Below are 23541 nucleotides of genomic sequence, written 5' to 3'. Positions count from 1 at the left end.
GGTTGTCCACTATCGGCATATCTCTTTATTATGGCCATAGAAATGTTAGCTATTGAAATCAGATCCAACAATAATATCAAGGGGTTCAAAAATCCAGGGCTTAAAAACAAAGGTATCATTGTATGCTGATGATTCATGTTTTCTTTTAAATCCACAACATCACAGCACAGTTGAAAAATATATGGCAAATGTAAATCCAATATGGATGGTTTTAAGAGACAGATGGGAGGGGTTGAATGGAGCTGAATAACAACAAGATAACTAATATAAAACATAGTGTCCATAAAACGTATATAGGTTCAGAACTTTTGTGAAAGAAATAGATGGGAGAGGTTGAGGTTAGAGGAAGGACAGGAGTAAAAACAAACAAAATATAACTATTGTAAAATAGACTGTGCCTGTAAAATGAAGCTGGTTGAGAGAATGCCAAGAGTGTGCAGAGCTGCCATCAGGCAAAGGGTGTCTATTTTGAAGAATCTCAAATATAATATATGTTTTGAATTGTCTAACACTTTTTTGGTTCCTACATGATTCCATATGTGGTATTTTATTGGTTTGATGTCTTCACTATTATTCCACAATGTATAAAATAGTAAAAAATAAAGAAAAACCCTGGAATGAGTAGGTGTGTCCAAACGTTTGACTGGAACTGTACAGTATGTGTGTGTATTTATATATATATATATATATATATATATATATATATATATATACTGCTCAAAAAAATAAAGGGAACACTTAAACAACACAATGTAACTCCAAGTCAATCACACTTCTGTGAAATCATACTGTCCACTTAGGAAGCAACAGTGATAGACAATACATATCACATGCTGTTGTGCAAATGGAATAGACAACACATGGAAATTATAGGCAATTAGCAAGACACCCCCAATAAAGGAGTGATTCTGCAGGTGGTAACCACAGACCACTTCTCAGTTCCTATGCTTCCTGGCTGATGTTTTGGTCACTTTTGAATGCTGGCGGTGCTTTCACTCTAGTGGTAGCATGAGACGGAGTCTACAACCCACACAAGTGGCTCAGGTAGTGCAGCTCATCTAGGATGGCACATCAATGCGAGCTGTGGCAAGAAGGTTTGCTGTGTCTGTCAGCGTAGTGTCCAGAGCATGGAGGCGCTACCAGGAGACAGGCCAGTACATCAGGAGACGTGGATGAGGCCGTAGGAGGGCAGCAACCCAGCAGCAGGACCGCTACCTCCGCCTGTGTTCAAGGAGGAGCAGAAGGAGCACTGCCAGAGCCCTGCAAAATGACCTCCAGCAGGCCACAAATGTGCATGTGTCTGCTCAAACGGTCAGAAACAGACTCCATGAGGGTGGTATGAGGGCCGACGTCCACAGGTGGGGGTTAAGCTTACAGCCCAACACCGTGCAGGACGTTTGGCATTTGCCAGAGAACATCAAGATTGGCAAATTCGCCACTGGCGCCCGGTGCTCTTCACAGATGAAAGCAGGTTCACACTGAGCACGTGACAGACGTGACAGTCTGGAGACGCCGTGGAGAAGGTTCTGCTGCCTGCAACATCCTCCAGCATGACCGGTTTGGCGGTGGGTCAGTCATGGTGTGCGGTGGCATTTCTTTGAGGGGCCGCACAGCCCTCCATGTGCTCGCCAGAGGTAGCCTGACTGCCATTAGGTACCGAGATGAGATCCTCAGACCCCTTGTGAGACCATATGCTGGTGCGGTTGGCCCTGGGTTCCTCCTAATGCAAGACAATGCTAGACCTCATGTGGCTGGAGTGTGTCAGCAGTTCCTGCAAGAGGAAGGCATTGATGCTATGGACTGGCCCGCCCGTTCCCCAGACCTGAATCCAATTGAGCACATCTGGGACATCATGTCTCGCTCCATCCACCAACGCCACATTGCACCACAGACTGTCCAGGAGTTGGCGGATGCTTTAGTCCAGGTCAGGGAGGAGATCCCTCAGGAGACTATCCGCCACCTCATCAGGAGCATGCCCAGGCATTGTAGGGAGGTCATACAGGCACGTGGAGGCCACACACACTACTGAGCCTCATTTTGACTTGTTTTAAGGACATTACATCAAAGTTGGATCAGCCTGTAGTGTGGTTTTCCACATTAATTTTGAGTGTGACTCCAAATCCAGACCTCCATGGGTTGATACATTGGATTTCCATTGATTATTTTTGTGTAATTTTGTTGTCAGCACATTCAACTATGTAAAGAAAAAAGTATTTAATAAGATTATTTCTTTCATTCAGATCTACGATGTGTTATTTTAGTGTTCCCTTTATTTTTTTGAGCAGTATATATATATATATATATATATATGTATGTATGTATGTATGTATGTATGTATGTATGTATGTATGTATGTATGTATGTATGTATGTATGTATGTATGTATATGTATGTATGTATGTATGTATATGTATGTATGTATGTATATGTATGCATGTATGTATGCATGTATGTATGTATGTATGTATGTATGTATGTATGTATGTATGTATGTATGTATATATGCATATATATATATATATATATATATATATATATATATATATCTGTATATGTGTGTGTGTGTGTGTGTGGCCAGTTTATCCTTCGCCTTAATCTCACCAGGATCCTCCCTCTCTTGTCAGCATTTCCTCTTGGGTAGCCTGAAAATTGGGTTGGAATTACAGAGAAAGCCTAGGGGGGGGGGGGGGTGCTTACGTGTATTTCTCTCTGTAATAAAGCCCTTTTGTGCGGAAAAACTAAGTCTGATTGGCTGTTGCCTGGCTCTCAAGTGGGTAAGCCTATGCCCTCCCAGACCCACCTATGGCTGGGACCATACCCATTCATGTGAAATCCATACATTAGGGCCTAATGAATTCATTTCAATTGACTGATTTCGTTATATGAACTGTAACTCAGTAAAATCATCAAATGTTGCATGTTGTGTTTATATTTTTGTTCAGTATATATTATAGTAAGAAGAATAAAATTGAGCTTAGCTGAATAAAATGGAAAATATATTTTCCCCATTCCCGAGCGAGAGTGCACGCATATAAAGTGACTATGTTGAGTGTAAAATGTATCATTTGAAACAGGTCCTATACACTAGATATAGAGTGATTTGGCAACTTTAGTTGTGAATGATACAAACCTTAGAATCAAAACATATATGGGCTGCATGATGTGACTATAGGCTATTGATGATTTGAGAAAGTCGGGAAAAAAAGTACCTTGTCTCAGGCTATATATAAGTTGTTCTCTCATCAAGTGATCATATTTTCACCCATCAGACTATTCTCAATTGAATCTTGTCTTTACTAAAATGTAACATTTGTTTTGATTTAAAATGGCCCATTATCAAATGGGCAGGAAACGGGCGCAAGACAAAAAAATACGTCATCCGTATGCACTGGAATAGCGAATGGAGAACACTTTCCCGCTAGTACGTTTTTCACTCACGTCAGGTAGGCTACTCCAGTCATTTCGCTGTGCAACAGGTGAGATGAGTTTTAAAAATACAGACTGTTTTGATGATGAGTGTTGGATGCGATTTTCGCTAGCATTCACATTGATGACAGAGTGGTTAGAGGGACAATAGAGCCCTGAGTACCAAACCATTAGCAACCTGATGATTGTTAGTGAGTTGGTACAACTAACGCATGCCCAGAGTGCACAGGAGGAGATCACCGTGACTCAATGGTCACGTAGAATTTTACTGAGGTCATGACTCATGACTGCTGGTGTGGCGGTAACACGGTCACCGCAACAGCCCTAGCCAGTAGGCTTTTAGTACATAACTGCCAGTCTCACAAGCTCACAGAAAGCCAATACTAAGTCCACTATGTCCACAGCAGGCTACAAAGCTAAACAATCCACTGAAGTAGATCTAAACCATGGCAACAACATCAACGCAGATAGCAATGTCTCTATCAACCTTCAACTTCGGGAAAAATATAAAGCATCAGATGAGTGGTTTATTATATTTCCCTGCAGCAACCATTTACCTTGAGTTATAGGCAGGAGCCCTAAGGTAGTTTTAATGAAGCAATATGATTGGCTGTGCCTGCTCTTTGTGGTTATTAGCGGCATACAAGGGGGTGAAACGCGTTTTCTCCCAGGACTCAGTATAAATAGTCAGGCTAGAGATGTCTCTATGGCAACAAGCTATTCAGCCAACATAACACCTGAATGAAAACGAGAGAGAGGGACAATACAGCACCCTCCAAAAAACAGACAGCCCCTCTTAATACTGGTAATGAGTTTATGTGTGAAAATATACAGGGGTGCAACTTTTGTTTTAAGTGGGGAGGACATTATTATTTAAAAAATGTTTATCCAGTCGGATAAACACTCCGAACAGCCTACCCGACCGCTCGGAAGCATCCACATGGTCCTAAAGCACACCGTTGCGTAGTTTTGTATCACATTCCGATAATAAAACTGGAGGGGGCAAAAATGCAATTTCAGAATGTGGGGGGGGACCCCTGAAAATATATAATAGAAATAGAGAGAGAGGGGATCACCTTATGCTAACACTCCAACAACACAGCAGAAGAGGGTGGACAGACATGTTGCTGGTGAAAAATGCTGAACGGCTGCCATGTCAACTGGCTGCCAATGCCTATAGATGTGGGTGTGCCATTACTTTAAAACACATTACTGTTTCGCTGCATGAAAATAATCCCATGAAAATATAAGTATACTAACAGATGGCTGATACATTGGAGAAGAGTGATATAGAGAGGTCTGTCATTGACTCCTAGGGGTTCTTCTTTCTGTACATTCAAGGCAAAGCGTTTCAGGCTCTGGCCAGTCCAGCTTTGAAAGTACAGAAAGCTCTTTCTCTAATAGCAGCCCTTTTCAGTCACATACTATATCACTTTATTTTCTTTGACGCTGTATAGGACCTGTCATATTTCCAAAGACATCGGTGACAACTGTTATCGTGAAGGACTGAGATCTTCTCACAAACTGCAGCTAGATTTGTCCCAGAAGGATCCTAGACATCAGAACTATTATGACCCCATTACATTGTTGCAATCCTAATGATGTACTGCTCCTATTACCACAGTCAGTGAATGAAAGACGGAATCTACGTCTAAGCAAGTACCATCCCGGCTCAATTTAAAAAATGCCGTAAACAAATTAATTGATAACGCTGCTTCATTTTACAGTAATTGATTGTTTAATTAATCTCTTCATTTATTTTAGAAAAACACAGTAATGGTGTTTGCGTGACTCTCTGTAGAGACAACCATTAGTTCAGAGCGAATGCTCATTACACCTATAGCTGTAACCAGGCACACTTTTGTTGGCAGACTCATCAAACTGCACGTGAGGGAAGCTTTTGACGTGTTTCAGAGGAAAAGAAACAAAGTTACTTTTTTACACATTCTTTGTGGCTAAAGAAACTGTGCATAATGTGTGTCCTTTGAAATTATCAATGTAGCTAGAATCCATAAAAGCTAAATGAATGAGGATTTGAGCAGATTTTGACATGTTGTTTCAGCTAGACTGACTCATTGGGCTATTTACACAAAATCATCTTCTCTTTTTGAAAGTATGAACAACGTCGAGAAAAAAACATGTTGAAATCTTTGTGATGATCTGTGTGTGGGCAGGTGCGTTGTGTGGTTACACAGACCTAAATGAACACTTGAGTGTGTGTATTCACTACGCTCTAAACCTTCCCTGGAAAACTAGATTTGATTTCTAAAAACAATTGAAATGGATGCTGTGCATGAAATAGTCTAATCAGATTTGTTTTAATCAACAGCTGCTACTCTTACCATTTACATTGGCTTCAGAGCAACAGAGATATACAGCTGTCACTACAAGGAACTATGGACATGACAAGATAATGGCTACATTTGCTTTTGGTCATGTTTCAATGCTAATCTGACTTTACTTATGTCAAAAGAAATTGATTTGCCTAAAGGTGCTCTATAAAAATAAATATGCCGAACAGCAATCCCAGGTACACCCTCCTTTTTAAATGATTAATCAAGGTGTAAAAATAGAAAGTGAATCTCCTCAATGTAGACATGTTAATCTGTATGTGTGCTTAAGTTCTTTCTCTGTGTTTGACAAAAGCAGAAATGTAACCTTCAGAGCACAACAAACTACTCAGAGGCTGTTATCAGTATCTGGGAGGTAGAATTAAACAAATCGACCAGTGTGTTCACCTGGAATTAGTTTATAAGAGGGGGAAGAATTTGTCCGATTCCATGCCGTGTGGATATTCATCATTGATTCAAACAAAGCTCAGAGAATGAAAATGTGTACTTTACATGTTAATCGCCTCAGCTCAACTCACTGCTGCTGGAAGGCCAGTAAATTTGATTTACTAAAGTTGGATAGGGATTTCTTTCTTACCTTCTGAAAATAACATGTGCAAATGCTTAGTATATCAGGTCCAGGGAGTATATGGCAGATAAGCCTGTGGATAGTTATGGTCAAGCTTATAACTGAACTCAACTATGGTGTGGAGTGCCATTATACCGGTCAGACTTACTTTTGACGGTGGCCGTCCTGGTGCAGTTGTAGAGGATGGCCAGCTCCCCAAACACCTTCCCAGGACCCATGGTGCACAGCTTCATGCTCTCCTTTGTCACCTCCACCTTCCCATCTGCAAGGAAAAAACGACAGAGCAGAGCACACTTTTTCATTTCCCCCGCTGATGCACGGTTCGTGAAAGTGAGCATGACAAGCTGGAAATGTCACCGTGCTGCTCCGTGCTGCTGTTGCCCAGATTGGGGAGAAGTCAAAGCTAATGCACTACAATAAAATTCTAAATTCATTACTTAAATGGGACATGAGAGAGGGTTCACAGCAGAATGGTATGCAGACTCCACAATAACGGGCTCAGCGGAAAAATGGGACACTGGCTAGGAGAAAAATATAGGGGAAAGGGAATAACAAAACAGACATTAGTTTAAAGTCATTACGAAGTGACAGATGGGGGAGATTGAAAGTATTGCTGGAACGTGAGGGAATGAATGTCGCTGAATGTCCAGCAGAGACCTGCAGGCTCCAAAATCCCCATCTCTGCATTGATGTATCTGATTCTGGCAAGTGGGCGATTCACCAAGCAGCAACAACTCACAGTTTACAGACTGCCGCCAGATGAAGGACTGCCATTCTCTAATCAGAACAGATTGGTCATTCCCCTGGGGTGGTTCCCGATAGTGCTGGAACTTAAGGGTTTGAACAATAGGTGTAACATGCATTTACCAAAACGCCACGTAGTGAGAACGTTTTCTAAGTGCGTCATTGGAGCACATGTCAATACTGATACACTTTTAGAAATAAGGGTACGGTTAGGGTACGGTATTGTTCCCTGGGGTACACAAATATTAAAATGCACATAATGTACCTTCAAAGGTACACATAATTATCTCACATAGTACTGTTCAGTACCTTTTAGGGTACGTGGGCGGATAAAGAATATAATGGTACATTTTCTTACCCAATATTTTGAATCTAAAAAAAGTACAATAATCACATTCTCACTCTCAAAACAAGGGGTAAGGTGTGAAGGTACATTTCTGTTTCTCAGGGTACAAACATATTTTGTGTACCCTCAATACCCACCATAAGGTACAATGATGAATTTTTGCACCTAAACGGAACTAACGGCTTTATCATTGGGGTGGTACCCTAATAAGGCATATTTGCACCATAATGATATTGATTATCATATTTCCCAGCATGCTCTACTTCAGGTTCAATTGTTTTCTTATTGTATTTCATATTTGTGTTTTTGCATGTACATAGAATGGTTGATTAATCTTATGCTCCACAAAGATAAATAACATACATTTTTCTAAACTAATCCAATCAATGAGTTATATTTGTTCCATCCGTGACGGTTGTTCCAGTTTAAACGGCTTAGATAGTCTCATCACAAAGTTCCTTGCCCTGGCAGTCATTATGAATAAATACAAATTCCAACTGTTGAATATCCTAATTCTGTCTGGATTCCAATAGGAATTACACATCACTTTGCAAGCCAGCATAATGCGACTTGCTTGTAGGGTTGCAAAATCATGTTAGGAAGATTCTTGGAAATGGGAGGGAAACTTTGACATTGTGGGGTATTGTGTGTAGACCAGTGACAAAATATCTCAATTTAATCCATTTCAAATTCAGGTGGTAACACAACAAAATGTGGAAAAAGTCAAGCCGTGAGAATACTTTCTGAAGGCACTGTATTTCATACCATTCCACCAATTCTGATCCATTTTTGACCACGAGCCCATCCTCCCAAATTAAGGTATCACCAAACTCCTGTGGTTTAACTTTTTTAGGATAGGGGGCAGCATTCAGAATTTTAGATGAAAAGCTTGCCCAAAGTAAACTGCTTGCTACTCAGGCCCAGAAGCATAGATATGCATATAAGTAGTAGATTTGGATAGAAAACACTCTAAAGTTTCCTGAATCAAACGCACCAAATAAATGGACATTTTGGAGATATAACGACGGAATTTATCGAACATAAGGACCATTTATGATGTTTATGGGACATATTGGAGTGCCAACAGAAGAAGATCTTCAAAGGTAAGGCATGAATTATATCGTTATTTTTTGTGTCGCGCCTGGCGGGTTGAATTATGACTGTCATGTGTTTGTTTGATGGGGTGCTGTCCTCAGATAATAGCATGGTTTGCTTTCGCCGTAAAGCCTTTTTGAAATCTGACATGGTGGCTAGATTAACAAGACGTTAAGCTTTAATTTGGTGTATTGCACTTGTGAATGTATGAAAGTTAATATTTCTAATAATTTTTTTGTGAATTTTGCTCTCTGCCATTTCACCGGATGTTGTGGAAAAGTTCCGCTAGCGGAACCCCTAGCCGTATTAAGCTACATATTTTCTTACCTCTACTCTCTCTTATCTCTTGTTTTACACCTTCTTACCTTTTCTTTTTATGTACATTTTACAATCCTGCTTTCCATTGTGTTCACTGAACACCATACATTTGCGAAATAACTTGAACCTTTCCTTCCAAAAGCACCTCTGGTGTTTTTGATTAGAGGCCAGGGCAGATAAAAACAAAGGCAAAACACTGTTGATGTGGTTTGATGGTACCCTGTGGCGCACTGACTACAGCTGTGTGAAATTGATCTAAACATTGGATCTAGTCAAACGCAGTGTGGAACTGAACCAAATGGTGACAGCATCAACAGCCTCTCTTCCATCTAAGGCTTCTGGAGGGAGAATTCTTCTCCAGCACTGTTGGCAGCTCCTTTATCAGCTGGAGAATGAAATGTACACATATCTACTCCCTTCAAACAAGTTCTGATATTATCCGTAATTCACCTTCCAAAAACAAAATGTGAAAATGGGCCATAAGAATATACTGGGGTTTTAAGATGACAGCACTAACACCTGCGACTGCAAAACGTATTGGCCTTCACACACACGGAGCGAGTTATCTCACTCTGCCAGCCCACCTTCTTTCCCAACACTTGTATTAGATATCCATCATCCCCTGACAGCTTTATCTGTGATGGAGTGGCAGCACAATAAGATAAACGGGATGGAGGACATGGAGGACAATAGGATACAGTGTTTATCTCAGAGTCACGTTTGCATTTAAGTCCATGCGGCATGGAGGCAGGGCATCATGATGTTCTGTATCAGTCATCATTGTATTTCCTTCCAGAAAAGCATGGGATTCATTTCCATCTCAGAAAAGTCTGTTTAACTGTGTAACATCATGAAAGGCATAAATAAGAGCAGACACAATCTGCCTCTAGTAGACAATAGCCAAATCGACTAGATAGGTATTTTAATCAAACTGGTCTTCTGTCACTGAATCCTCCAAATAATACACTCATATAAATCAAATCGCTAATACACTAGAGGGGACAATTGGCATAATAACCCCATGGGTATAGAAACCAGACATTTACAATGGGTGTTAGTTGTTTAAAAGGAACTTGTTGAGATCTCTCTAACTCATTGTCCATGATCACTAATGGGATTAATACAGTATCAGTAGCAAAGTACCGCTATTCAGTACCTCTACTGTAAATCCAAAAATACAGAGTGAGAACACATTCAGTAGAGTCACTCATAAACAACCCTGGCAGCAATCTCAGTGAGAGTCTGGAGATGCTTTCACACAGGGGAAAAGATTGCTCAGGGCATCCCGTAGCTCTGCAGTAAGAGGAACCCCAGATAGATTCACACATGAAAGTGCCTGTCTGCTATATCTGGAGAGAGTTAATCTAGGAGTAACCATTGGATCGATGGCCCAGCCATTCATACTCTCAGTGTGCACTGCAGTCGGGCATATTGTACTCCTCCTGCCGCTCCTCACTCCCCCATCGCCAAAGACTAGATCTCTAGATGATATAGACCAATCACAGAGGAGACACTGGTGGGAGGGGTTATGGGGGACCACATTCTATTACCCCACATTACAATGCAGGTTTCATCTTGAAGGCTTTTATCAGTGGACTAACAGAGCCTCGGGGAGGGAGCCCCGGTAGTTATGAGAGAAAATGAAACTGTCTTTGTGGTGTTGAGATGCTTTAATGTGCCATCCGTTGTGGTTATGCTTATAGCCTACCTATTCATGTGGGACAGTTAGCTAATAGGACCCCTGACTCCAGTCTGATTGAGAAATGAATCACTGTGGGTGGTCAGACTGTAGCAGCTAGGCTTAAATGGTTTTATCCACCAAGGAAAGGCTCACATCGACCAAGCAGGAACCATTTCATGTTCTTAGAACCTCCCAAATATAGGACTACGACAAGAAGCATTTTACAACTCAGGAAGGATGAAGCCATAAATAGATCGAATCTGTTAACCAGAATTTGTTGGTCTGAATACTCTCTGACACATTGTTGAGGTGTTGCGTGAAACTAAAAGGGAAAGCTGAAATATACAGCAGAGTGAGATAATATCTGGATCTGTGCCTGTTTTGCACACATGCAAACTACATCCAGCTCGATTCAAATGACGAACGCAGCAACAATGACCTAGTATAAGAGACAGCTATTGTATAGCAGGCGTCCAACAGCCCTGCTGAACGGGGTCAGTCTCCTGCCTGCAGCTCTGTGACTGCCAGGTGTCATGGCACACATTGGCAGTGCTACACACCTTCACAAGTCTTGTCAACCTCTTTGCTCCGGCTGTAATGAAGATGTAAGACCTTTGACAGCCAGTGCCACTCGCAGGTGTCACCATGCAAGGCCACGGAAGCCACGCCAATGGTGTGTCCACTGTTTAAATTTAATTAAGTTCAATACACTTTTAGATTACAATGCGATTACAGAGCAATCACAGAAATAGAATGTGACGACCTGTTAAATGACATGTCAATAAGATGTTTCTCCGGAGTGTTACAGTGTTATTACACAGGTATTAAAGCAACTTCAAGCGTTACCGTGGTAATTGTTGAAGAGAAAACACACACCAGGTCCCAACCGCTCACTGTGTGAGCAGCAAAAGTAAGCCAGCTCCCATGTGCCCTCTGATCTCTGTGTATAACAATCAGCTTACATTATGGTCAACGTTTAATCAACCATGTAATAATCACCATGTCAACACTCTCTTTTATTATCAGCCGATTCATTTGCTGTAGTGGTTGTAAATACCTAATATTGATTCGTTGGCGACATCCACCATGCTCTTTTTTAATCTGTTGAATCAATCCACATAATAGACTGTTGGTGTTGAAAAACCAGCAAATCAACCAGAGCACGATCGTGTTGGTGAGGTGACACACAGAGCGATAGTGTATTTGGGGATGTCATCTGCAATAAATCCTATGTGCGTAATGTTACCATAATTGCTTAGTCACTGACTGCAGCTGCCTCAAACTCACACATCTATAATTTTTCTAGTAATTCCAACACTGACGCCAATGTCCCTGATTTCCATTTCAAGACCTTCATAGATATTGGCAGTGAAATGTAATCTGCATAGTCACTCTGCATGTATCCTCATTGGCATTGGTGCAATATCTGCCAATAATCTGCCAATTACGTAAGTGTATGGGCTTGTTATTAATACATTTAATTACAGCATAATTTCCTCAACAGAAAATAAGATAGTCATAGTTACACTACATGGCCAAATGTATGTGGACACGCTTCAAATTAGTGGATTCGGCTATTTCAGCCACACCCGTTGCTGACAGGTCAGTTCGCCAAATGTCTGCCCTGCTAGAGCCACCCCGGTCAACTGTAAGTGCTGTTATTATGAAGTAGAAACATCTAGGAGCAACAACGGCTCAGCCGCGAAGTGGTAGGCCACACAAGCTCACAGAACGGGACTGCTGAAGCAAGTAACACGTAAAAATCGTCTGTCCTCGGCTGCAACACTCACTACCTAGTTCCAAACTGCCTCTGGAAGCAACATCAGCACAAGAACTGTTCGCCGGGAGCTTCATGAAATGGGTTTTCAAAGCCTAACTAGCCTAAGATCCTCATGCACAATACCAAGCTTCGGCTGGAGTGGTGTAAAGCTCGCCGCCGTTGATCTCTGGAGCAGTAGAAACGTGTTCTCTGGAGTGATGAATCACGCTTCATCATCTGGCAGTCCGATGGACGAATCTGGAATTGGCGGATGCCAGGAGAACGCTACCTGCCCAAATGCATAGTGCAAACAGTAAAGTTTGGTGGAGGTGGAATAATGATCTAGGGCTGTTTTTCATGGTTTGAACTAAGCCCCTTAGTTCCAGTGAAGGGAAATCTTACAATGACTTTCTAGATAATTCTGTGCTTCCAACTTTGTAGCAACAGTTTCGGGAAGGCCCTTTCCTGTTTCAGCATGACAATGCCACCGTGCACAAAGTGAGGTCCATACAGAAATTGTTTGTCGAGATTGATGTGGAAGAATTTGACTGGCCTCCACAGAGCCTTGACATCTTTGGGAGGATTTGGAACGCCGACTGCAAGCCAGGCCAAATCGCTCTACATCAGTGCCCGACCTCACTAATGCTCTTGTAGCTCAATGGAAGCAAGTCCCCGCAGCAATGTTCCATCATCTAGTGGAAAGCCTTCCCAGAATTATAGAGGCTGTTATAGCAGCAAAGGAGGGACCAACTCCATATTAATGCCCATGACTTTGGAATAAGATATTCGACGAGCAGGTGTCCACATACTTTTGTAGTGCTGTTTTTGCAAATAAGCCTGGTGGCAAGGCTTATATGCCAGATGTTCAAAAGCCAAACATTTCAAATGTCACGTTCATCCCTTATTGTGAATGAGCCAAGTCAATAGTAAATTAACTTTGAGGATAATGGCATATATTCAAGCACAAATAAGCAACGACAGGGAGAGAGTTAATTCTGGACAATTGTGTGGTTGCATACACCAGAAGCTACAATGAAATCCATTTACTGAACTTCCTCTCTGCAGCCAATAGGTCATTAAATCCACTCACAAAGCCGCCCCGTCTTCATTTACTGATTTGTGACTTGCCAAAGGGCAAAAAAAGAAGAAGCAAGTCAAGTAAACCTCCTGCTGTCAGGTAATCGGCTTCTTTCTCTATGTACCAAAGAGAAGAGCCATTTACAAAAGCTCTTCTTTGATGCTTTTGCTGTACAGTTACATTTATTTTCCTCTGTATCCACCTGTCTCTCCTTTAACCTCTGTCAGTAGCAGTGAGTGGGTAAAATCCCTGGGAAAACCAATTGGGAAGAAAAGCCATATTACAACCTATGTGTTGTGATAATTGCGTTGTTTGCTATATAACCTGTTAGTTCATATGCCTTGACACAGTGATACTGTATACAGTGCCTTCGGAATGTATTCAGACCCCTTGATAATTTCTACATTTTGTTAGGTTACAGCCGTATTCTAAAATTGATTCAATTGTTTAATATCTGTCATGCTCTGACCTTAGAGAGCCTTTTTATTCTCTATTTTGGTTAGGTCAGGATGTGACTAGGGTGGGTTTTTGTATTTCTATGTTGGCCTGGTATGGTTCCCAATCAGAGACAGCTGTCTATCGTTGTCTCTGATTGGGGATCATATTTAGGCAGCCTTTTCCCACCTGTTAGTTTTGGGATCTTGTCTATGTATAGTTGCCTGCGAGCACTACATTGGCTGCACGTTTCGGTTTGTTCTTTATTGTTTTCTGTGTGTTTCACTCGAATAAAGATGATGAAACCATTCCACGCTGCACCTTGGTCCGATCATTACAACAACATTTGTGACATCATCTATCTACACACAATACCCCATAATGACAATGCAAAAACAGGTTTTTAGAAAATGTTGCTAATTGATAAAAAATAAAAAACAGAAATATCACATTTACTTAAGCATTCAGACCCTTTACTCAGTACTTTGTTGAAGCACTTTTGGCAGTAATTACAGGCTTGTGTCTTCTTGGGTATGACGCTACAAGCGTGGTACACATGTATTTGAGGAGTTTCTCTCATTCTTCTCTGCAGATCCTCTCAAGCGCTGTCAGGTTGGAGGGGGGAGCGTTGCTGCACAGCTATTTTCAGGTCTCTCCAGAGATGTTTGACTGGGTTCAAGTCTGAGCTCTGGCCGCTCAAGGACATTCAGAGACTCATCCCGAAGCCACTCCTGCTTTGTCTTGGCTGTGTGCTTAGGGTCGTTGTCCTGTTGGAAGGTGAACCTTCGCCCCAGTCTGAGGTCCTGAGTGCTCTGGAGCAGGTTTTCATCAAGTATGTCTCTGTACTTTGCTCCGTTCATCTTTCCCTGGATCCTGACTGGTCTCCCAGTTCCTGCCGCTGAAAAACATCCCCACAGAATGATGCTTCCACCACCATACTTCACCGTAGGGATGGGGCCAGGTTTCCTCCAGACGTGACGCTTGGCATTCAGGCCAAAGAGTTCAGTCTTGGTTTCATCAGACCAGAGAATCTTGTCTGGTCTGTACCTTTCCAAATCCTGTCCAATCAATTGAATTTTCCACAGGTGGACTCCAGTTAAGTTGTAGAAACATTTCAAGGATGATCAATGGAAACAGGATGCACCTGAGCTTAATTGTGAGTCTCATAGCAAAGGCTCTGAATACTTAGTTTGGACACACTTACTCATTCCAGGGTTTTCCTTTAACTTGACTATTTTCTACATTTTAGAATAATAGTGAAGACAGTAAAACTATGAAATAACACACATGGCATCGTGTAGTAACCAAAAACGAGTTAAACAAATCGAAATATATTTTATATTTGAGATTCTTCCAAGTAACCACCCTTTGCCTTGATGACAGCTGTCGTGTCTGTGACTATCATCAAATGTGAAGACTGTTATTTTATCAAATCAATTCTCTATGTGTAATTATTATTACGTGATTAAACTAATCATGTAAACTTTAATTAACTAGGAAGTCGAGGCACCACGGGAAAATGTTGATAGTAGGGATGCACGATATATCGGTGAACATATCGGAATCGGCCGATATTAGTAAAAATGACGACATCGGTATCGGCCCGATGTCTAGTTTAACGGTGATGTTCAAAACCGATGTCAAAGCTGACGTGCATACCTACTGTATATAACGTAGGTACATGAAGTAATGATGCCACGTAAAATTTTGCGCTACACATGCAACACAGCATTCCTAACCTAGCCCACAATGTCTGCTGTGTGGATCGAGCAGTCAACAAGTCGAGCAGTCATTTGAAAGAGTAAGAACATTTCAGCAAGATAACTCAGGAGCCAAATCCATTAACGCCAAGATAATGGAATTCATTGCCGTTGCCAATCAACCGTTCTCTGTCGTGGCTGAGGTTGGCTTTCTCCAACTGGTCAAGCACCGGTACACACATCCCGCTCTCCCCCTCTACGAGAGAGAGTACGCTGTAGAGCAGACCCACTGTAACCTGATCCTTCAGATCATCACAGGAGAGTTATGACACAGCTTTGCACACTCTTGGCATTCAGTCAACCAGGTTCATGAGGTAGTAACCTGGAATCCATTTCAACTAACAGGTGTGCCTTTCTTTCCTTCTTAATGCGTTTGAGACAATCAGTTGTGTTGTGACAAGGTAGGGGTGGTATACAGAAGATAGCCCTATTTGGTAAAAGATCAAGTCCATATTATGGAAAGAACAGCTCAAATAAGCAAAGAGAAACGACAATACATAATTACTTTAAGACATGAATGTCAGCCAATCCAATGTCAAGAACTTTGAAAGTTTCTTCAAGTGCAGTCACAAAAACCTTCAAGCCCTTTGATGAAACTGGCTCTCATGAGGACAGCCAAATGAATGGAAGACCCAGTGATACCTCTGCTGCAGAGGATAAGTTCATTATCCTCTGCACCTCAGACTGCACCTCAGATTGCAGCCCAAATAAATGCTTCACAGAGTTCAAGTAACAGCCATATCTCAACACCAACTGTTCAGAGGAGACTGCATGAATCAGGCCTTCATTTTATTTTTATTTCACCTTTATTTAACCAGGTAGGCTAGTTGAGAACAAGTTCTCATTTACAACTGCGACCTGGCCAAGATAAAGCAAAGCAGTTCGACACATACAACAACACAGAGTTACACATGGAATAAACAAACATACAGTCATTAATACAGTAGAAAAAGTCTATATACATTGTGTGCAAATGAGGTAAGATAAGGGAAGTAAGGCAATAAATAGGCCATGGTGGCGAATTAATTACAATATAGCAATTAAACACTGGAGTGATAGATGTGCATAAGATGAATGCGCAAGTAGCGATACTTGGATGCAAAGGAGCAAAATAAATAAATAAATACAGTATGGGGATGAGGTAGGTGGATGGGTTATTTACAGATGGGCTATGCACAGGTGCAGTGATCTGTGAGCTGCTCTGACAGCTGGTGCTGAAAGTTAGTGAGGGAGATATGAGTCTCCAGCTTCAGTGATTTTTGCAGTTCGTTCCAGTCATTAGCAGCAGAGAACTGGAAAGAAAGGCGGCCAAAGGAGGAATTGGCTTTGGGGGTGACCAGTGAAGTATACCTGCTGGAGCGCGTGCTACGGGTGGGTGCTGCTATGGTGACCAGTGAGCTGAGATAAGGCGGGGCTTTACATAGCAAAAACTTGTAGATGACCTGGAGCCAGTGGGTTTGGTGACGAGTATGAAGTGAGGTCCAGCCAACGAGAGCGTACAGGTGCAGTGGTGGGTAGTATATGGGGCTTTGGTGACAAAACGGATGGCACTGTGATAGACTGCATCCAGTTTGTTGAGGAGAGTGTTGGAGGCTATTTTGTAAATGACATCGCCAAAATGGTCAGTTTTGCGAGGGTATGTTTGGCAGCATGAGTGAAGGATGCTTTGTTGCGAAATAGGAAGCCGATTATAGATTCAATTTTGGATTGGAGATGCTTAATATGAGTCTGGAAGGAGAGTTTACAGTCTAACCAGACACCTAGCTATTTGTAGTTGTCCACATAGTCTAAGTCAGAACCGTCCAGAGTAGTGATGCTGGACGGGCAGGCAGGTGCGGGCAGCAATCGGTTGAAGAGCATGCATTTAGTTTTACTTGCATTTAAAAGCAGATGGAGGCCACGGAAGGAGAGTTGTAATGGCATTGAAGCTCATCTGGAGGTTAGTTAACACAGTATCCAAAGAAGGGCCAGAAGTATACAGAATGGTGTCATCTGCGTAGAGGTGGATCAGAGAATCACCAGCAGCAAGAGCAACATCATTGATGTATACAGAGAAGAGAGTCAGCCCGAGAATTGACCCCGGCAGCTTTCCAATCTTTGTGAATCTCAGACAATACGAAAGAGAGGTTGAGCAGGCTAGTAATAGGGGTTGCAACAATTTCTGCAGATAATTTTAGAAAGAGAGGGTCCAGATTGTCTAGCCCGGATGATTTGTAGGGGTCCAGATTTTGCAGCTCTTTCAGAACATCAGCTATCTGGATTTGGGTGAAGGAGAAATGGGGGAGGCTTGGGCGAGTTGTTGTGGGGGGTGCAGGGCTGTTGACCGGGGTAGGGGTAGCCAGGTGGAAAGCATGGCCAGCCGTGGGAAAAATGCTTATTGAAATGTTCAATTATAGTGGATTTATTGGTGGTGACATTGTTTCCTAGCCTCAGTGCAGTGGGCAGGTGGGAGGAGGTGCTCTTATTCTCCATGGACTTTACAGTGTCCCAAAACTTTTTTGAGTTTGTGCTATAGGATGCAAATTTCTGTTTGAAAAAGCTAGCCTTTGCTTTCCTAACTGCCTGTATATATTGGTTCTTAATTTCCCTGAAAAATTCCATATCACGGGGCTATTCGATGCTAATGCAGTACGCCACAGGATGTTTTTGTGCTGGTCAAGGGCAGTCAGGTCTGGAGTGAACCAAGGGCTATATCTGTTCCTGGTTCTAAATGTTTTGAATGGGGCATGCTTATTTAAGATGGTGAGGAAGGGCACTTTTAAAGAATAACCAGGCATCCTCTACTGACAGGATGAGGTCAATATCCTTCCAGGATACCCGGTCCAGGTTGATTAGAAAGGCCTGCTTGCTGAAGTGTTTTAGGGAGCGTTTGACAGTGATGAGGGGTGGTCGTTTGACCACAGACCCATTACGGATGCAGGTAATGAGGCAGTGATCGCTGAGATCTTGGTTGAAGACAGCAGAAGTGTATTTGGAGGGCAAGTTGGTTAGGATGATATCTATGAGGGTGCCCGTGTTTACGGATTTGGGGTTGTACCTGGTAGGTTCATTGATAATTTGTGTGAGATTGAGGGCATCATGCTTAGATTGTAGGATGGCCGGGGTGTTAAGCATGTCCCAGTTTAGGTCACCTAGCAGCACGAGCTCTGAAGATAGATGGGGGCAATCAATTCACATATGGTGTCTAAGGCACAGCTGGGGGCAGAGGGTGGTCTATAGCAAGTGGCAACAGTGAGAGACTTGTTTCTGGAAAGGTGAATTTTTAAAAGTAGAAGCTCGAATTGTTTGGGTACAGACCTGGATAGTAAGACAGAACTCTACAGGCTATCTCTGCAGTAGATTGCAACTCCACCCCCTTTGGCAGTTCTATCTTGTCAGAAAATGTTATAGTTGGGGATGGAAATTTCAGGGTTTTTGCTCGTCTTCTTAAGCAAGGATTCAGACACGGCTAGGACATCCGGGTTGGCAGAGTGTGCTAAAGCAGTGAATAAAAGAAACTTAGGGAGGAGACTTCTAATGTTAACATTCATGAAACCAAGGCTTTTACGGTTACAGAAGTCAACAAATGAGAGCACCTGGGGAATAGTAGTGGAGCTAGGCACTGCAGGGCCTGGATTAACCTCTACATCACCAGAGAGACAGAGGAGGAGTAGGATAAGGGTACGGCTAAAGGCTATAAGAACTGGTCGTCTAGGACGTTCGGAACAGAGAGTAAAAGGAGCAGGTTTCTGGGTGCGATAGAATAGATTCAAGGCATAATGTACAGACAAAGGTAGGGTAGGATGTGAATACAGTGGAGGTAAACCTAGGCATTGAGTGATGAGAGAGATATTGTCTCAAGAAACATCATTTAAACCAGGTGACGTCACCGCATGTGTGGGTGGTGGAACTAAAGGGTTAGCTTAGGCATATTGAGCAGGGCTAGAGGCTCTACAGTGAAATAAGACAATAATCACTAACCAGAACAGCAATGGACAAGGCATATTGACATTAGGGAGAGGCATGCGTAGCCGAGTGATCATAGGGGTCCAGTGAGTAATTAGGCTGGCTAGAGACACGGCGATTCAGACAGCTAGCAGTCCAGGGCTAGGAAGCTAGCAGAAGGGCCTTTCATTGTGGAATTGCTGCAAAGAAACCCCTACTAAAGGACACCAATAAGAAGAAGAGACTTCCTTGGGCCAAGAAACAAGAACAATGGCCTTTAGACCGGTGGCAATCGGTCCTTTGGTCTGATGAGCCCAAATTTGAGATTTTGGTTCCAACCGTTGTGTCTTTGTGAGATGCAGAGTAGGTAAACAGATGACCTCTGCATGTGTGGTTTCCACTGTGAAGCATGGAGGAGGAGGTGTCATGTTGTGGGGGTGCCTTGCTAGTGATACTCTCTGTGATTTATTTAGAATTCAAGGCACACTTAACCAGCATGGCTACCACAGCATTCTGCACCATCTGGTTTGTGCTTAGTGGGACTATCATTTGTTTTTCAACAGGACAATGACCCAAAACACACCTCCAGGCTGTATAAAGGCTATTTGACCAAGGAGAGCGATGGAGTGCTGCATCAGATGACCTGGCCTTCATAATCACCCGACCTCAACCCAATTGGGATGGTTTGGGATGACTTGGACCGCAGAGTGAAGGAAAATCAGCCAACAAGTGCTCAGCATATGTGGGAACTCCTTCAAGATTGTTGGAAAAGCATTCCAGGTGAAGGTGGTTGAGAGAATGCCAAGCGTGTGCAACGCTATCATCAAGGCAAAGGGTGGCTACTTTGAAGTATATGAAATATAAAATATATTTTGATTTGTTTAACACTTTTTTATTCCATATGTGTTATTTCAAAGTTTTGATGTCTTCACTATTATTCTACAATGTAGAAAAGAGTAAAAATAAAGAAAACCCCTTGAATGAGTAGGTGTCCAAACTTCTGACTGGTACTGTATGTAAATAAGGTATTTCTGTTTTTATTTGTAATACATTTGTAAAAAATTCATAAAACCTGTTTTCGCTTTGTCATTATGGGGTGTTGTGTGTAGATAGATGAGGATTTAAAAAATAATAATAATTTTAGAATAAGACTGTAACATAACAAAATGTGGAAAATGTAAAGGAGTCTGAATACTTTCCAAAGGCACTGTATAGGCCTAAGGCCGAGACAATAAGAAGACACATTGGCAGAATAAATTCAAGCATACATTTCTTTCATTACAAAACTTGAGAGTAACATCTGTCCACAAAACATATTGCATGTAACAATCCGTTACATGACCTACAGCATGGTCAAGCAAGGTAATGTTTCCAACATTTTCGGACGACTAAACAACTACGGATTTAGAACCACATAGAGTTTGTATTTGTATTTATTATGGATCCCCATTAGCTGCTGCCATGGGGTACAGCAAGATTAAGGCAGTTATAGAATTTAAAAAACATTAGAATACATTCACAACAGGTTTCACAACATATTAGTGTAAGATGCTGACCACACCACTCACGTCGCGTGCACGAGCATTGCAAAATAAATGTAAACATACATGTTATTCAATTACTGCACCCACACTGCTCAAGCGCGCCAACAAGCGTCTGCGTTGCCAAGGGCTAAAATAGAAGTCAGTTATATTTGTGACGCTGATCGCGGTGCAAGTCCTGCCTCTCCCATCTCCTCATTGGTTTATAGAAGCAGATACCCACGTGAGTGATTGAAAGATGAACTGAGTTTGGTTGGTTGTCATGGTAACTATGAGATGCCAATCGCCATATAAAGTCCAAAGAAGAAAAATCCTGGAAGGAAGAGAGATGACTAGAAATGATTCGGTTGACCGTTTTATGTGTGGCCAAATTGTCAGAGTACAGGACCTTGTGCATTTCAGGTAAAATAACTCAATGTTTATATCCCAGGACAAATTAGCTAGCAATGGCAAGCTAGCTAAATAGGTCAAATTAGCTAGCAACTGCAAGCTAGCTAGCTAAATTGCCAAATAAATGTAATGCTCTTCGACCTGTCCCCAAATTAATATAATCGGTTCAGAGTTTGTTTTGATATTTTAACCTGCGTGTCGTGATCGCATTTAGTGTGGGGGGCCAAAATCATTTTCCGGATAATAGCGCGCACACACACGCAGCCGGTTTGGGTACGGTGTTAGTTACCACAAGTCGCAAAGAAAACAGCAGCTGCCTCCACTATTCCAGCAACATTTCATCATCATCCAATCACCTACAGTTGAAGTTGGACATTTACATACACCTTAGCCAAATACATTTGAACTGAGTTTTTCACAATTCCTGACATTTAATCCTGGTAATAATTCCCTGTCTTAGGTCAGTTAGGATCACCACTTTATTGTAAGAATGTGAAATGTCAGAATAATAGTAGAGAGAATGATTTATTTCTGCTTTCATTTCTTTCATCACATTCCCAGTGGGTGAGAAGTTTACATACACTCAATTAATATTTGTTAGCATTGCCTTTAAATTGTTTAACTTGGGTCAAATGTTTCGGGTAGCCTTCCACAAGCTTCCCACAATAAGTTGGGTGAATTTTGGCCCATTCCTCCTGACAGAGCTGGTGTAACTGAGTCAGGTTTGTAGGCCTCCTTGCTCGCACACACTTTTTCAGTTCTGCCCACAGATTTTCTATAGGATTGAGGTCAGGGCTTTGTGATGGCCATTCCAATACATTGACTTTGTTGTCCTTATAAGCCATTTTGCCACAACTTTGGAAGTATGCTTGGGGTCATTGTCCATTTGGAAGACCCATTTGCGACCAAGCTTTAACTTCCTGACTGATGTCTTGAGATGTTGCTTCAATATATCCACATCATTTTTCTTCCTCATGATGCCATCTATTTTGTGAAGTGCACCAGTCCCTCCTGCAGCGAAGCACCCCCACAACATGATGCTGCCACCCCCGTTCTTCACGGTTGGGATGGTGTTCTTCGGCTTGCAATCCTCCCCCTTTTCCCTCCAAACATAACGATGGTTGTTATGGCCAAACAGTTCTATTTTTGTTTAATCAGACCAGAGGACATTTCTCCAAAAAGTACGATCTTTGAACCCATGTGCAGTTGCAAACCGTAGTCTGGCTTTTTTATGATGGTTTTGGAGCAGTTGCTTCTTCCTTGCTGAGCGGCCTTTCAGGTTATGTCGATATAGGACTCGTTTTACTGTGGATATAGATACTTTTGTACCTGTTTCCTCCAGCATCTTCACAAGGTCCTTTGCTGTTGTTCTGGGATTGATTTGCACTTTTCGCACCAAAGTACGTTCATCTCTAGGAGACAGAATGCGTCTCCTTTCTGAGTGGTATGATGGCTGCGTGGTCCCATGGTGTTTATACTTGAGTACTATTGTTTGTACAGATGAACGTGGTACCTTCAGGCGTTTGGAAATTGCTCCCAAGGATGAACCAGACTTGTGGATGTCTACAATTGTTTTTTTATTTATGTCTTGGCTGATTTCTTTTGATTTTCCCATGATGTCAAGTGAAGAGGCACTGAGTTTTAAGGTTGGCCTTGAAATACATCCACAGGTACACCTCCAATTGACTTAAATTATGTCAATTAGCCTATCAGAAGCTTCTAAAGCCAAGACAATATTTTCTAGAATTTTCCAAGCTGTTTAAAGGCACAGTCAACTTAGTGTATGTAAACTTTTGACCCACTGGAATTGTGATACAGTGAATTATAAGTGAAATAATCTGTCTGTAAACAATTGTTTGAAAAATTATGCGTGTCATGCACAAAGTAGATGTCCTAACCAACTTGCCAAAACTATAGTTAGTTAACAAGAAATTTGTGGAGTGGTTGAAAAACAAGTTTTAATGACTCCAATCTAAGTGTATGTAAACTTGCGACTTCAACTGTATGCTTAGTCTAATACATTGACAACTAAAAGATACCAACATCGATTTAGTCTAATCAACGTAAGTTAAATATAATGTGGCTGTCCACGTTACTGATTTATGTGTGTTTGTGTGTGTGTGTG

General features: G+C 41.9%; 1 protein-coding gene across 4 annotated transcripts in view; it reads right to left on the bottom strand.

Annotated features, from left to right (window-relative positions):
• Positions 1–23541, bottom strand: part of prkg1b (protein kinase cGMP-dependent 1b) — a 158705-nt gene that overhangs the window by 78391 nt on the left and 56773 nt on the right. For all 4 annotated transcript variants that reach the window (XM_029764538.1, XM_029764539.1, XM_029764536.1 and 1 more), the window contains exon 3: positions 6494–6607. In XM_029764538.1, coding sequence (XP_029620398.1) covers positions 6494–6607 — 114 coding nt within the window. The remainder of the gene's footprint in view (positions 1–6493; positions 6608–23541) is intronic.

Source organism: Salmo trutta, chromosome 10, assembly GCF_901001165.1.
Source record: "Salmo trutta chromosome 10, fSalTru1.1, whole genome shotgun sequence".
Taxonomy (NCBI): Eukaryota; Metazoa; Chordata; class Actinopteri; order Salmoniformes; family Salmonidae; genus Salmo; species Salmo trutta.
The sequence above is the reverse complement of the archived record's forward strand: the minus strand, read 5'-3'. Positions and strand labels throughout refer to the sequence as shown.